The following is a 15,771-nucleotide window of genomic DNA, read 5'->3' as shown; positions in this document are numbered from 1 at the left end:
CAACATGCAGTGCCCCATGCTTTCACACCAAGACAAATGGAGAACTTGTCGGCAGAGGACCACACTCTTGCTACTGTACGGAGCAGTATCGAGACAGGTGACTGGAGTAAATGCGGGGCGGATAACAAAACCGTCAAGACTGAGCTCTCCACTGTTGGGAAAATAGGGCTGAGAGGTACCCGGATTGTCGTTCCTCAGGCAACAGGACAACAGACGCTGATGTTAGCGCATGAAGGACATCAAGGAATAGTCAAAACAAAACAAAGACTGAGAACAAAAGTGTGGTGGCCCGGAATTGATCGTGAAGCAGAGGAGTTAGTGAGGTCATGTCACGCTTGTCAACTCAATAGCTTCACTTCACAGGATGTTCCTACCACAAGGTCCGAGCTCCCTGCTAAACCATGGCAGACGCTTGCAATGGACATGTGTGGACCATTCCCATCAGGAGACCATCTACTGGTGGTGACTGATTACTACTCTAGATAGGTGAATGTCGATATCCTCAGAAGTCACACATCAGTTAACATAATGAAATGTCTGAAACACCTATTTGCGACTCATGGAATCCCAGAGTCTGTAGTGACTGACAACGGCACGCCGTTCGTGTCAAAAGAATTCAAAACATATCTGCAGGAGAGTGGAATTGAACATCGCCGTGTCACGCCATATTGGCCTCAGGTGAACGGGGAAGTTGAGAGACAGAACAGGACACTATGTAAAGCCATACGTGCAGCTCACGCTGAAGGCAAGGACTGGCGCAGTGAGCTTGACGTTTTTCTTATGGCTTACCGCAGCACTCCACACTGTGTCACCGGCCGCAGTCCGGCCGAGCTACTCTTCAACCGCCAGATCAGAACCAAGCTTCCGGAACTGTTGGCGAACAACCAGTTGCAACCGACAGGACAGGATGCTGCTGTTCGCAGGACTGATGCTGTGAGGAAGGTGAAGGGACGTGTGGATGCAGACAGAATCAGAAGAGCGAAGGAAAGCACTGTGAAGCAGGGTCACATAGTCCTGCTCCGTCAGCAGAAACAAAACAAACTATCTACACCGTTCGAACAAGACCCCTACACTGTGGTGGACCGAAAAGGATTTTCAGTCATTCTTGAAAAGGACGGCAAGCAGATAATGCGTCATGTGACATTTGTGAAGCGGTGGGTTCAGCCTGAACCAGACACGGTCGTGCCAATCGGTGTGGCTGGAGAGAGGTTGGTCTCTCACAGCACAGCCCCAGTGGAAACCCATGAACAGGACACTAGACCTCAGAGAACCAGGAGAATGCCAACTCACTTTGTTGACTATCGTTTAGACACAGTGCCATAAAGGGGCAGAATAATCCCCAGCATTTGTCTTAATGGCAGGGTAGTCCACCCCTCGCCATTCAGGTCATGTTTTGTTACATAAAATGTTGAGGTTTTCTCTGAAATTAAGATTTAAGATACATATATATATTTCTGTGACAATCTAAATGTTTGATTACATTTCTAGCTGTGCCTGAATGTCTTCTAACTATAGAGTTATGTTGAATATGATTATTCCCAAGGGATGGGGAATAAGTAGTTGGAAACGTTATTACAGTATTAATGTTGAAGGTGTTTGTGAAATTAATTTTGCTAAGAGTAATACATCTTTGTCTAAGTTACTTGATATACTACTTGATAGTGATATGTTATTATCAACAGGAATAGTTAACTGAGTTTCTGTATAAACAGTTTGTATTATTACAATTCATATTGATGTAAGTTATCATCTAAGAAGGGGAGGGATGTAGTGTATGGCATCCCACGTTAGATGCATGTTGACGTTCAGTCATGCGCAGTTGTGGGTTACCGAAAGTGGAGTAATAAAGCGAGCACGTGAAACGGTCCCGGTGTTAATGTCGTTGATATTAAAACGGTTTAAAACACTACAAATTGTTTCTGACGAATGACCAACTCTGTTTTTTCTAGTCTCTAAAACTCTGAACATAGCATGCAGCAGTAGCAACAAATGACCTATGCAAAAGACTCAAGTTTTTATATAGACAACTGATATTTATTTATCGATTATTTATAATTAATTTGATGCTAGATTTTAATTTGAATGTTTATTGTCCTAGAAACTGATGACAATATTGGACGCTGATGACAATATATATAAGTTGAGGCATTCACTAAGCGTTTTTACACTGGCAAATATGCCCATCTTATTTGAAAAAAAACTCTGCCATGGTCCGCGCGTTTATACTGACCGAGGTAATATACCCTCTTGATTTCGCACCCCAATGTCCCCTTTCGAACCCTACACATATTGGGGGTTTCATTTTCATGTAAAAGCGATTAGACGGCCCTTAGAAATACCCCCTCGGTTTTATACAGGCATGACAGTGAAATTGTAACACCTGCCAAGCAGCGACCGTACCTGCTTGGCAGTGTAAAAATGCTTAATGAACCCGTTTCACTTCATTGCCACCAGACTAAAGATAACGTGTGACCAATTTGTTTTTTTGTAAACTATCTAGAAATAGTTTGTATTCATATTCAAAAATGTACTTCAGTCATGCGTATGGTATATGTTTGAAACAAGCTATAGGTTTAGAATTTGTTTCCCGGAATCCTAACAGGTATACCTTGTTTAAAAAAGGAGTTATGTATTTATAAAATTAGGACGCATTATGTTATTATTAGAGCTGTCAGTTAAACGCGTTATTAACGGCGTTAACGCAAACCAAATTAAACGGCGTTAATTTTTTTATCGCGCGATTAACGCAATTATTTTATAAAAAAAAATAATAATAATTTCTTTGGCTCAAAACAAAGAAGCAGTAGCCTGACTGCTATGTTCAAATGACATTTGTTCAAAGCAGTCGTTTAATTGCACTATAGGCTCTTTTTTTTGTATCGTCCTGTTTTGATCAGTGTATATGCCAATGTTGTTATCAATAAAAAATCATTTGCACAAGGCAAGCCGATGCACTTCACCATGTTGATAAGGGAATTAAAATGAGAAGAATTATGGGACAAAAATCAAGGGTATTTAGCATAGAAAAATAATTTGCGATTAATCGCGATTAATTAGAGTTAACTATGACATTAATGCGATTAATCACGATTAAATATTTTAATCGCTTGACAGCTCTAGTTATTATATGATATACTTTTTAACAGGTGTGCGTGAAATGTGTTTTACACGGAAGAACTAGGATGTAGAGGGTTGTGCAGGTAGACTTATTACTAGGTAGACTTCAACTTACCCAGCGTGCATTCACTACCATCCCTTTTGAGGGGCAGAGACGAGAACAGCTTACCAGGACGACTTTCCTGTCCGCTACTGCATGTCGGAATTCTTAAAGATGCAAAGTCTGAAAGATAAATTAAGAGAATCAGCAAAATACTGAAATAAAAAAAATTAAACTTAGTTTAATGCTGGTCAAACAAATTGTTCAAAGTGTCACAAATTAACAAGCAGAGTTCCCTGCGTTCAGCAGTGGAATAAACCATTTTTGTTCACGAAGTGCATATTTAAAAAGGTATGTACGACATGATTTACTTGTAAACAAAACAACACTTTTCATCCCAGGCTTTGAGGGCCCTCCCCCCATTGGGGTCCCTGCGTACCCAGTCCACCCCCCCCACTATGACGCCTATTTGTGTGTGGGTGAAGTACGTTACCTTTCAATAACAGACGAGTCCCGACCCGTAGGTCCTCCATGGCTTCCAGACCTCTCAGCAGGTCCTGTGCTGTGGCCTCTCCTGATGGTCTTCGGCGCTTCCACAACACCAACATCTTGTATTTCTGCGTGGCTACAGATCTATGTTTTGCCTTGATGTCGTTCAGATCTGTGATGCTCAGCTCCAGGGGGATGGCCGCCTGCGTCCACTCCTTTCCCAGTGTTTCGGCCACCTTCAGGAGCTGTTCATCGGTCAGACTCAGAGCTTGCCCTGCGAAATGGGTTTCATAGTCGCTGTCTGGAAAAAAGACAAAGACAATCCACATGTACCACTCAACTAAAATTGAGATATTACCTCATTAGAAATGGGTGTGAGGGGTTAAGGTGAGGCTACAAACCTGAACCAAATCTATAAAAGGTATCCTGTGACACTAGTATTAAAGGTTTTCTAACATAAATATGAGTTCCCCTAGCCTGCCCCAGTGGCTAACACTTGTGTTCGGTTTAAAGGAGCAATAGGTGTTCTCCTCGCCTTTGAAAAAACGGAGGCTCAAGCGCTCTGATTTGGAATGTGGTCCCATATGTCGTCATAAAGGATCTAAGCTCCTCCCCTTTCTCCCCAAATTCTCTGGCCTTGCCCGCCCAGAGAATTTGGCCTGCCAATGAGACACGACGTGTGAGCGCCACGTGTGTGTGCGTGATTAAACACACTGTAACGCAAGTGTTGCTTTGGTATTATGGTATTATGGAGCATAACACGTCGGTTCTTTGACGTCGGCATGCTACGTGTGCGGTCAGCCCGGCCACCTCGCCCGCTACTGCCCTGGAGACCGGGATGTGCCGATGCCGTCGGCCTACGCGGACAGAGGGATGGGCCCGCCCTGTATGCTGGCGACCTGTTGGACGCAAGGACCGTCAGGGAGCCCGACCATTCCGGCGCGGGACATGAACCGGGACATGCAGGCCGTACTGGACACCGGCAGCGGGGTCACCCTCCTCCGCCCCGACCTGGGGGGAGCAAGGGAGGGGAGACCCATGGAGGAGCCGGAGAGTTCCCCCCTGACCGAGTTCTCGGATTTTTATCCGGTGAGGACGGAAGGTTCGGCCCGACCAGGCCAGTTCGCCAGCGCCCAGCTACAAGACGAGGCCCTGAAGTATGCCTGGAGCCACGTTGTGTCACACGACGGACAGCCCCGAGACTCGGTGAGTCACCTGCCACACCCACACTTCAGCACTAGGGGGGGGACTGTTGTACCGGGTAGCAGAAGGAGGGCGGGGAGTGAGGGAACAGTTGGTAGTGCCCCGAGCGTATGTAAGGAAGGTGCTTTATATGGCCCACACCCACCTCCTTGGAGCCCACCTGGGAGCCAACCTGGGGATGGACAAAACCCGGGAACGGGATCTGGCAAGTTTCTACTGGCCGGGGGTCAAGCGGGACGTAGAGCGTCACTGTCAGGGGTGCCCCGAGTGCCAGAGGGGCACTCGGGGACTCAGTCAGGGCCACAGTCAGGAACCCCCTCGTCCCCATGCCGATCATCGTAACCCCCTTTGACCGTATAGCTCTAGACATAGTGGGGCCCCTGCCCAAGACCAGCCGGGGTCACCGGTACATCCTGGTACTAGTGGACTACGCCACCCCGTACCCCGAGGCTCAACCCCTGCGTGCAGCCACCGCGAAGGCGGTCGCCCGGGAACTCATGCTATTGTTTAGTCGGGTGGGGATAGCTAAGGAAGTTATAACGGATCAGGGTTCATGCTCAATTACTCAGGCTCCTGCAGGTGAAGCAGCTCCGGACGTCAGTCTACCAGCCCAAGACGGATGGCCTGGTTGAACGTTTTAACAAAACCCTGAAGCAGATGTTAAAAAAAGCCATGGACCTGGACGGCAAGAACTGGGACCAGCTGCTACCACACGCCTGTTCGCCGTACGGGAGGTGCCCTAGGCGTAGGGATGGGAATCGAGAACCGGTTCTTGTTCAGAACCGGTGCCGAGTCAACCGATTCCTTGGAATCATTAGCAAGCCTGCTTAGCGATTCCACTTATCGGTTCTGGTCGTGGGCAAATGCGTCATGACGTCACACACACACTGCTTTGTTTTGGTTCAGAACGCAGCAAACATGGCGCCGCCGAGGAAGTAACGCTCTGAAGCTTGGTTGTATTTCACGCGAATAGACGACAATATTGCCACTTGCAACAATTGTAACGTTTCCATTTCATCAAAAGGGGGAACTACCGCCAATATGCTGAAACATTTGGCTACACAAAATGCAATTCATTTGCAGGAATGTCGCGTGTTTGATACACTACTACTAACTACCGACGCAAGTGAATCAAGCGGCACAAAAATTGTTAATTAGCCAAAGCTGTTAGTTGTGTTCTTATCTTTACAGAAGACTTATTTATTTTGCTTAGGTCAGTTGAATTTTGTTACAAGTTGAATGCAAATGAGCACTGTTAGTATTCCAAAAGGAACAAGCTCTTACTTGACTGTTTTCAGTCTGTGTTTTTAGTTTTATGGCACATAATGATGGCATTTAGGCTTAAAAAGCCAAAAGAAAAATAATAATCTGGACCAATTGATGTGAAAATGTACAATTTCCTAATACTAGACGCACTGCTGATCAGATATTAAAGAGATTTAATACAAACAAACACATTTGTACTTATTTTCTCACCCAATGAGAACCGATAAGAGAATCGATAAGGAATCGGATCGATAAGCAGAATCGCAATCGGAATCGTGAAATTCTTATCAATTCCCATCCCTACCCAGGCGTCTACCGGCTTCTCGCCGTTCGAGCTCCTATACGGACGACGACCCCGCGGTATCCTGGACATAGCCAAGGAGGCCTAGGAAAGCCAGCCGTCCCCCCACCGCACCACCCTGGACCACGTGGAGCAGGTGAGGGACCGCTTGGCCCAGGTGTGGCCCATCGTCCGGGAACACGCCCAGCAGGCCCAGGCGAGGGTCTACAACCGGGGAGCCCAGTTGCAAACCTTCCAGCCCGGAGACCGGGTACTGGTCCTGGTCCCCACAGCAGAGTGCAAATTCGCAAAAAGTGGCAGGGACCGTATGAGGTAGTGGAACGGGTGGGTGACGTAAACTACCGGATTAGACAACCAGGGAGAAGGAAGCCTACCCAGGTGTACCACGTCAATATCCTGAAGCAGTGGAGAGGGGGAGGGGGACCCCCTGACCCTGCCCCCCTAGCGCTGGCGGCCCAACGCAAGATCCCGGAGGTTCCGGTGGGGGAGGACCTCAGCCCGGCCCAGAAGCAAGACCTCGGGGAGGTCATCATGCAGCACCGGGACGTATCCTCCGAGCTGCCGGGGAGGACCACGATCGCCCGGCTTGACATCCGGACGGCACCGGGAGTGAAAGTGAGGGTTCCCCCCTATAGGGTCCCGGAGGCCAGGAGGGAGGCCCTCCAGGCAGAGGGACGCCGGATGCTACAGCTCGGTGTCATCGAGGAGTCTCGCAGTGCCTGGTCCAGCCCGGTAGTCCTCGTACCAAAGCCAGATGGGAGCTACCGGTTCTGTAACGACTTCCGGAGGCTGAACGACGCATCTGAGTTCGACGCCTACCCCATGCCCCGGATGGACGAGCTGATCGAACGCCTCGGACCAGCCCGGTACCTCACGACCCTGGACCTGACCAAGGGGTATTGGCAGGTAAAGTTGACCCGGGCTGCCCGGGAGAAGACGGCGTTCTCGACTCCAGGGGGGCTGTATTAGTACACCATCTTACCCTTCGGAGTACATGGCGCTCCGTCCACCTTCCAGCGCATGATGGACCAGCTCCTGAGGCCCCACCAGGACTACGCCGCCGCCCACATCGACGACATAATCGTCCACAGCCCCAGCTGGGATGTCCACATCCGCCAGCTGAGGGCGGTGCTGGGGGAGCTGCGGAAGGCGGGCCTCACGGCCAACCCAGCCAAGTGTCGTCTCGGGCTGGAGGAGACGCAAACCTGGGGTACCAGGTAGGGCGTGGGACCGTCCGACCACAGGAAAGCAAAGTGGCCGCCATTCGGGACTGGCCCCAACCCCGCACCAAAAAGCAGGTGAAATCATTCTTAGGACTCGTCGGGTTTGCCACCTGGCCAGCCCTCTGAACGACCTGCCCGGAAGACCCTGTACCGCCGTCACCGGACTTTGCTTCCCCCCTCATAGTGCACACGGACGCTTCGGAGGTGGGGCTGGGAGGAGTCCTGTCCCAGGTCCGGGCCGGAGAAGAACACCCCATCACCTACATCATCTGGAAGCTGCTGCCAAACGAGAGAAACTACTCGACTGTAGAGAAGGAGGCCCTGGCCATCAAGTGGAGCCTCCATAAGTTGAGGTACTACCTCCTAGGGAGGGAGTACACCCTGGCACCAAGGACACCAACGCCTGAGTGATGCGGTGGTTCCTGGCCCTCCAGGACTTCAGGTTTACGGTGGACCACCGACCGGGCAGGGAGCACACCCACGCCGACGCCCTATCGAGACGGGATACCTGCCTGGGTGGGTTCCTGGGCTACCTGCCTGGGCGGGTTCCTGGGCTACCCGAGGCCTGAGCAAGCGGTGGAGGACGTCTACAGTGGTAGACGGCGTGTACCGCCGTCACCCACCAGACGGCGACAGTGGGTGACTGTAGGACTACCCCACTCTCTGGGTAGGACTACCCCACTCTCTGGGTAGGACTACCCCACTCTCTGGGTAGGACTACCCCACTCTCTGGGTAGGACTACCCCACTCTCTGGGTAGGACTACCCCACTCAGCCCCTCTGGGTAGGAATAGCCCACTCAGCCTCAGGGTAACATGCTGCTACAGGGGCGGGGCTTTCTTCAGCACTGGGTCTTTTTTAATCCCAACCAACATATGCCAGAGCCTGCTCTGACACTTAAAACACCAGACCTGTATCCAAACAATCATAGGTCCCCTTGCCTTTAAGCTGTAGCCTAACACACACGCACGCACGCACGCACGCACGCACGCACGCACGCACGCACGCACGCACGCACGCACGCACGCACGCACGCACGCACGCACGCACGCACGCACGCACGCACGCACGCACGCACGCACGCACGCACGCACGCACACACACACACACACACACACACACACACACACACACACACACACACACACACACACACACACACACACACACACACACCTGCCAAGAACTCAAGCTCTGCAGTCTGGGGAGGATCAAATAAAACCTCTAAGTGAAAAGTCTCTCGCCTGGTCTCTAACCGGATTGCTGTGGGGGGCCGTGGTGTAGTCTACGTGATACGCAGGTATACACTGTATACCCACTTAGAAATCTCCAGCTTTTTCCGCATACCCACTTAGAAATGCGCAATGACACATATCAATTTCGATAGTTCTGTTGAATTCATGAATGAAAATATGACCGTTCTGTCATAGAACTGACATACTTTCATTCATAAATTCAACCTGAGCGGTGTGTCTCAGATTCCATGATCTAGACCTGACGTCACGTCACCTAGACGACAGCGTATCAACTCAGTCGGCGCCGCGGTGATGTCCAACGGCTCGACGGTAAATACGAAGAGGAAGCAACAAACTACCCTTAGCCATTTTTTGAAAACGCGTATTTTGTGTTGCTGTGTGGTGCTGTAATAAGTATTAGTGTGAGACGTCTTAGAACAGTTGCTGTTGTTTAATTTATTTTAATTTATTCTTTAAGTGTTTTTGTATGGGAAACGTTATTCTAAGCTCTTTATTTTCTTATTTTGGCATTTATTGTTTCTTATATATAGTAGGGTATTTTATTTTATTGAGTTGTAATTGTGTAGTATATGGCATCCCACGTTAGATGCGTGTTGACGTTCAGTCATGCACAGTTCAAGCACGTGAAACGGTCCCGGTGTTAATGTCGTTGATATTAATACGGTTTAAAACACTACAAATGGCGACGAGGATTTAAAACGGAATGTTTTATGTTGCACACACTGTTGAGGGTGCTTGAAGTGAAGTTTGGTCCGTCAAGGGGAGGAAAAAGAGGACAACGAAGCAAGCATGTCGTTGAGTTTACCGGTGGTCGGTCCCTTCGATGTGCTGAGTGAGTCGGCTAATGTCGGGGTTCGCTGGGAGAAGTGGATAAATAGTTTCAAACTCTATTTAGCCGCATCAGGAATCCGCGAAGCATCGCGAAAAAGGGCTTTACTGCTTCATTTAGCAGGACCCGACGTTCAGGACATATTCTTCACGTTGGAGGGCACTGGAAATGACGCCGACTACGACGGAGCAGTAAACGAATTAAATGCATACTTCACGCCTCAGAAGAAAATTCCCTATGAGAGACATATGTTTAGACAAGTAGAACAAGCACAAGAGGAGTCTATGGACAGTTTTGTGAGCCGATTAAAGAAGATGGCAGCAACGTGTGAGTTTGGGGATAACAAGGATGATTTTATCCGTGACCAAGTTATTGACAAGTGCATTTCCAACACGCTGCGCCGACGGCTATTGAGGGAGAAAGACCTTAAACTTCCAGGGCTCCTGGATATTGCACGGACAATGGAGGTAGCAGATCACCAGGCTGCAAGAATGGGGAAATTGACTGTCAATGCTGTGGAGAAGAGACCTGTGAGAGGGAGGAGTCAAACGGTAAGACCCAGAGTCTCCACAACTCGAAATCAATCACCACGTGATGAGCACGGAATGAAATGCTTCCGGTGTGGACGTGACGGTCATTTTAGTTGTGAGTGCACTGTGACAAAAAAAAAAAGTGCAATAACTGTGACAAAGAAGGACATTTTGCTGTAATGTGTAGAACGAAGAAAACACATAAAATAAACAGTGTAACGACCACAGACACACACAGACAATCCAGTGACAGTGAAGATGACTATGTATTCACAGTGAATGACAGTGTTGAGGATGGAACACTAACAGTGCTGGTGAATGAGCAGCCAGTGGAAATGTTGGTAGACTCAGGGGCTACATGTAATATCTTGACTGAGACAAAGTTCGCACAACTGCAGTCCAAAAGTGACATCATACTACAGTGCCCAGAGAAACAAGTCTATCCATTCGCTTCAACAACACCACTACACGTGAAAGGGATTTTTGTGGCTGATTTTAAAGCAAATGGAAAATCTGAAACTGTCACTGCAAAAATCCAAGTAATTAAAGAAGCACGGATTTGTGTGCTGGGGAGAAAGACTGCTGTACAGTTGGGATTGCTTCGTATCGGTCCTGTTGAACAAGTGAATACTGTTCAACCAAAAGACACAGCAGTTTTCACGGCTGATTTGGAGGAGAAATACAAAGACTGTTTTCATGGCCTAGGAAAACTGAAAGATTTTCAGCTGGGGCTGCATGTGGACAGCAGTGTGAGGCCGGTAGCCCAGCCTGTTCGCCGAATTCCATTCAGTGTGAGGAAACAAGTGGATGACAAACTCAAACAACTTGAGGAGATGGATGTCATCGAGAAAGTGAGCGGACCAACACCATGGGTTTCGCCGCTCGTTGTTGTACATGGAAAAAAAGAGCCAAGACTGTGTGTGGACATGCGCAGAGCAAATTAAGCCATAGTGCGTGAACGACACCCTATCCCCATCATAGATGAAATACTGGAGGACATGACGGGAGCCACAGTGTTTAGATTTGAAGTGGGGATATCATCAGATAGAACTGAAACCTGAGTCCAGGTCCACGTTCGTCTCACACACAGGGTTGTGGCGTTACAAGAGGCTGATGTTTGGAATATCATCCACACCTGAGATATATCAACACATCATCAGTCAAGTCCTACAAGGCATCCCTGGAGGGCACAACATATCAGATGACATCATCGTTTCAGGTGAGACCATTCAACTACATGATGAAAGACTGCACCAAGTCCTGCAACGACTGCAAGAGAGACAGCTGACAGTCAACAGCAAAAAGTGCCTGTTCCGGATGTCACAGCTGGAATTTATGGGTCATGTACTGTCCAAAAATGGCATAGGAGCAGCTCAGTCAAAGATTGAGGCAGTGGAGAACACACGTCGGCCAACAAATGCGGCTGAGGTGAGGAGTTTCCTAGGGCTCGTTAACTACTGTGGGAGGTTCATTCCTAATCTGGCCACGACATCAGAACCACTGAGGAGACTCACCAGGCAATCCTGCAAATGGACATGGGGGTCAGAGCAGGAAATGGCATTTGTAGAACTAAAGAAACAGCTGGCCAGTTCACATGTAATGGCATATTTCAGCCAGGATGCAGAGACACATGTGATTGTGGATGCCAGTCCAGTGGGATTAGGTGCAACATTGAGCCAGAAGCAAAGTGACGGGACACACAAGCCTGTCTATTACGCGAGCCTAGCTTTATCTGACATAGAGCGCCGCTACTCTCAGACTGAAAGAGAAGCCCTTGCCATTGTGTGGGAATTGTTGATGTGAGAAATTTCATGTGTTCCTCTACGGGAAAGAGTTTCTGATGATGACGGATCACAAGCCACTCGAAACCATCAAAGTCAAAACCGCCAGCGAGAATTGAAAGGTGGGCTCTGCGGCTGCAACCCTATCGTTTCAAAGTGGTGTATAAGCCCGGCCCACAGAATGCAGCTGATTCGCTGTCACGCCTCACAGTCAACCCGCCCGTACAGATTGGCACCATGGAGGAGCATGTCTACTACGTGGCTCAACATGCAGTGCCCCATGCTTTCACACCAAGACAAATGGAGAACTTGTCGGCAGAGGACCACACTCTTGCTACTGTACGGAGCAGTATCGAGACAGGTGACTGGAGTAAATGCGGGGCGGATAACAAAACCGTCAAGACTGAGCTCTCCACTGTTGGGAAAATAGGGCTGAGAGGTACCCGGATTGTCGTTCCTCAGGCAACAGGACAACAGACGCTGATGTTAGCGCATGAAGGACATCAAGGAATAGTCAAAACAAAACAAAGACTGAGAACAAAAGTGTGGTGGCCCGGAATTGATCGTGAAGCAGAGGAGTTAGTGAGGTCATGTCACGCTTGTCAACTCAATAGCTTCACTTCACAGGATGTTCCTACCACAAGGTCCGAGCTCCCTGCTAAACCATGGCAGACGCTTGCAATGGACATGTGTGGACCATTCCCATCAGGAGACCATCTACTGGTGGTGACTGATTACTACTCTAGATAGGTGAATGTCGATATCCTCAGAAGTCACACATCAGTTAACATAATGAAATGTCTGAAACACCTATTTGCGACTCATGGAATCCCAGAGTCTGTAGTGACTGACAACGGCACGCCGTTCGTGTCAAAAGAATTCAAAACATATCTGCAGGAGAGTGGAATTGAACATCGCCGTGTCACGCCATATTGGCCTCAGGTGAACGGGGAAGTTGAGAGACAGAACAGGACACTATGTAAAGCCATACGTGCAGCTCACGCTGAAGGCAAGGACTGGCGCAGTGAGCTTGACGTTTTTCTTATGGCTTACCGCAGCACTCCACACTGTGTCACCGGCCGCAGTCCGGCCGAGCTACTCTTCAACCGCCAGATCAGAACCAAGCTTCCGGAACTGTTGGCGAACAACCAGTTGCAACCGACAGGACAGGATGCTGCTGTTCGCAGGACTGATGCTGTGAGGAAGGTGAAGGGACGTGTGGATGCAGACAGAATCAGAAGAGCGAAGGAAAGCACTGTGAAGCAGGGTCACATAGTCCTGCTCCGTCAGCAGAAACAAAACAAACTATCTACACCGTTCGAACAAGACCCCTACACTGTGGTGGACCGAAAAGGATTTTCAGTCATTCTTGAAAAGGACGGCAAGCAGATAATGCGTCATGTGACATTTGTGAAGCGGTGGGTTCAGCCTGAACCAGACACGGTCGTGCCAATCGGTGTGGCTGGAGAGAGGTTGGTCTCTCACAGCACAGCCCCAGTGGAAACCCATGAACAGGACACTAGACCTCAGAGAACCAGGAGAATGCCAACTCACTTTGTTGACTATCGTTTAGACACAGTGCCATAAAGGGGCAGAATAATCCCCAGCATTTGTCTTAATGGCAGGGTAGTCCACCCCTCGCCATTCAGGTCATGTTTTGTTACATAAAATGTTGAGGTTTTCTCTGAAATTAAGATTTAAGATACATATATATATTTCTGTGACAATCTAAATGTTTGATTACATTTCTAGCTGTGCCTGAATGTCTTCTAACTATAGAGTTATGTTGAATATGATTATTCCCAAGGGATGGGGAATAAGTAGTTGGAAACGTTATTACAGTATTAATGTTGAAGGTGTTTGTGAAATTAATTTTGCTAAGAGTAATACATCTTTGTCTAAGTTACTTGATATACTACTTGATAGTGATATGTTATTATCAACAGGAATAGTTAACTGAGTTTCTGTATAAACAGTTTGTATTATTACAATTCATATTGATGTAAGTTATCATCTAAGAAGGGGAGGGATGTAGTGTATGGCATCCCACGTTAGATGCATGTTGACGTTCAGTCATGCGCAGTTGTGGGTTACCGAAAGTGGAGTAATAAAGCGAGCACGTGAAACGGTCCCGGTGTTAATGTCGTTGATATTAAAACGGTTTAAAACACTACAAATTGTTTCTGACGAATGACCAACTCTGTTTTTTCTAGTCTCTAAAACTCTGAACATAGCATGCAGCAGTAGCAACAAATGACCTATGCAAAAGACTCAAGTTTTTATATAGACAACTGATATTTATTTATCGATTATTTATAATTAATTTGATGCTAGATTTTAATTTGAATGTTTATTGTCCTAGAAACTGATGACAATATTGGACGCTGATGACAATATATATAAGTTGAGGCATTCACTAAGCGTTTTTACACTGGCAAATATGCCCATCTTATTTGAAAAAAAACTCTGCCATGGTCCGCGCGTTTATACTGACCGAGGTAATATACCCTCTTGATTTCGCACCCCAATGTCCCCTTTCGAACCCTACACATATTGGGGGTTTCATTTTCATGTAAAAGCGATTAGACGGCCCTTAGAAATACCCCCTCGGTTTTATACAGGCATGACAGTGAAATTGTAACACCTGCCAAGCAGCGACCGTACCTGCTTGGCAGTGTAAAAATGCTTAATGAACCCGTTTCACTTCATTGCCACCAGACTAAAGATAACGTGTGACCAATTTGTTTTTTTGTAAACTATCTAGAAATAGTTTGTATTCATATTCAAAAATGTACTTCAGTCATGCGTATGGTATATGTTTGAAACAAGCTATAGGTTTAGAATTTGTTTCCCGGAATCCTAACAGGTATACCTTGTTTAAAAAAGGAGTTATGTATTTATAAAATTAGGACGCATTATGTTATTATTAGAGCTGTCAGTTAAACGCGTTATTAACGGCGTTAACGCAAACCAAATTAAACGGCGTTAATTTTTTTATCGCGCGATTAACGCAATTATTTTATAAAAAAAAATAATAATAATTTCTTTGGCTCAAAACAAAGAAGCAGTAGCCTGACTGCTATGTTCAAATGACATTTGTTCAAAGCAGTCGTTTAATTGCACTATAGGCTCTTTTTTTTGTATCGTCCTGTTTTGATCAGTGTATATGCCAATGTTGTTATCAATAAAAAATCATTTGCACAAGGCAAGCCGATGCACTTCACCATGTTGATAAGGGAATTAAAATGAGAAGAATTATGGGACAAAAATCAAGGGTATTTAGCATAGAAAAATAATTTGCGATTAATCGCGATTAATTAGAGTTAACTATGACATTAATGCGATTAATCACGATTAAATATTTTAATCGCTTGACAGCTCTAGTTATTATATGATATACTTTTTAACAGGTGTGCGTGAAATGTGTTTTACACGGAAGAACTAGGATGTAGAGGGTTGTGCAGGTAGACTTATTACTAGGTAGACTTCAACTTACCCAGCGTGCATTCACTACCATCCCTTTTGAGGGGCAGAGACGAGAACAGCTTACCAGGACGACTTTCCTGTCCGCTACTGCATGTCGGAATTCTTAAAGATGCAAAGTCTGAAAGATAAATTAAGAGAATCAGCAAAATACTGAAATAAAAAAAATTAAACTTAGTTTAATGCTGGTCAAACAAATTGTTCAAAGTGTCACAAATTAACAAGCAGAGTTCCCTGCGTTCAGCAGTGGAATA

The 15,771-nt window shown here is 47.2% G+C and overlaps 1 protein-coding gene across 1 annotated transcript in view; it reads right to left on the bottom strand.

Annotated features, from left to right (window-relative positions):
* The window catches only part of LOC115560654 (uncharacterized), a 198,380-nt gene that overhangs the window by 155,502 nt on the left and 27,107 nt on the right, over positions 1-15,771 (bottom strand). The window contains exons 9-11 of the mRNA XM_030380068.1: positions 15,531-15,638; positions 3,651-3,947; positions 3,233-3,340 (exon numbers count right to left, since the gene is read on the bottom strand). Of these exons, the coding sequence (XP_030235928.1) occupies positions 3,233-3,340; positions 3,651-3,947; positions 15,531-15,638 (513 nt within the window). The remainder of the gene's footprint in view (positions 1-3,232; positions 3,341-3,650; positions 3,948-15,530; positions 15,639-15,771) is intronic.

This window comes from Gadus morhua, chromosome 16 (assembly GCF_902167405.1).
Source record: "Gadus morhua chromosome 16, gadMor3.0, whole genome shotgun sequence".
NCBI lineage: Eukaryota > Metazoa > Chordata > Actinopteri > Gadiformes > Gadidae > Gadus > Gadus morhua.
This window is presented reverse-complemented; position numbering and strand designations above follow the sequence as displayed.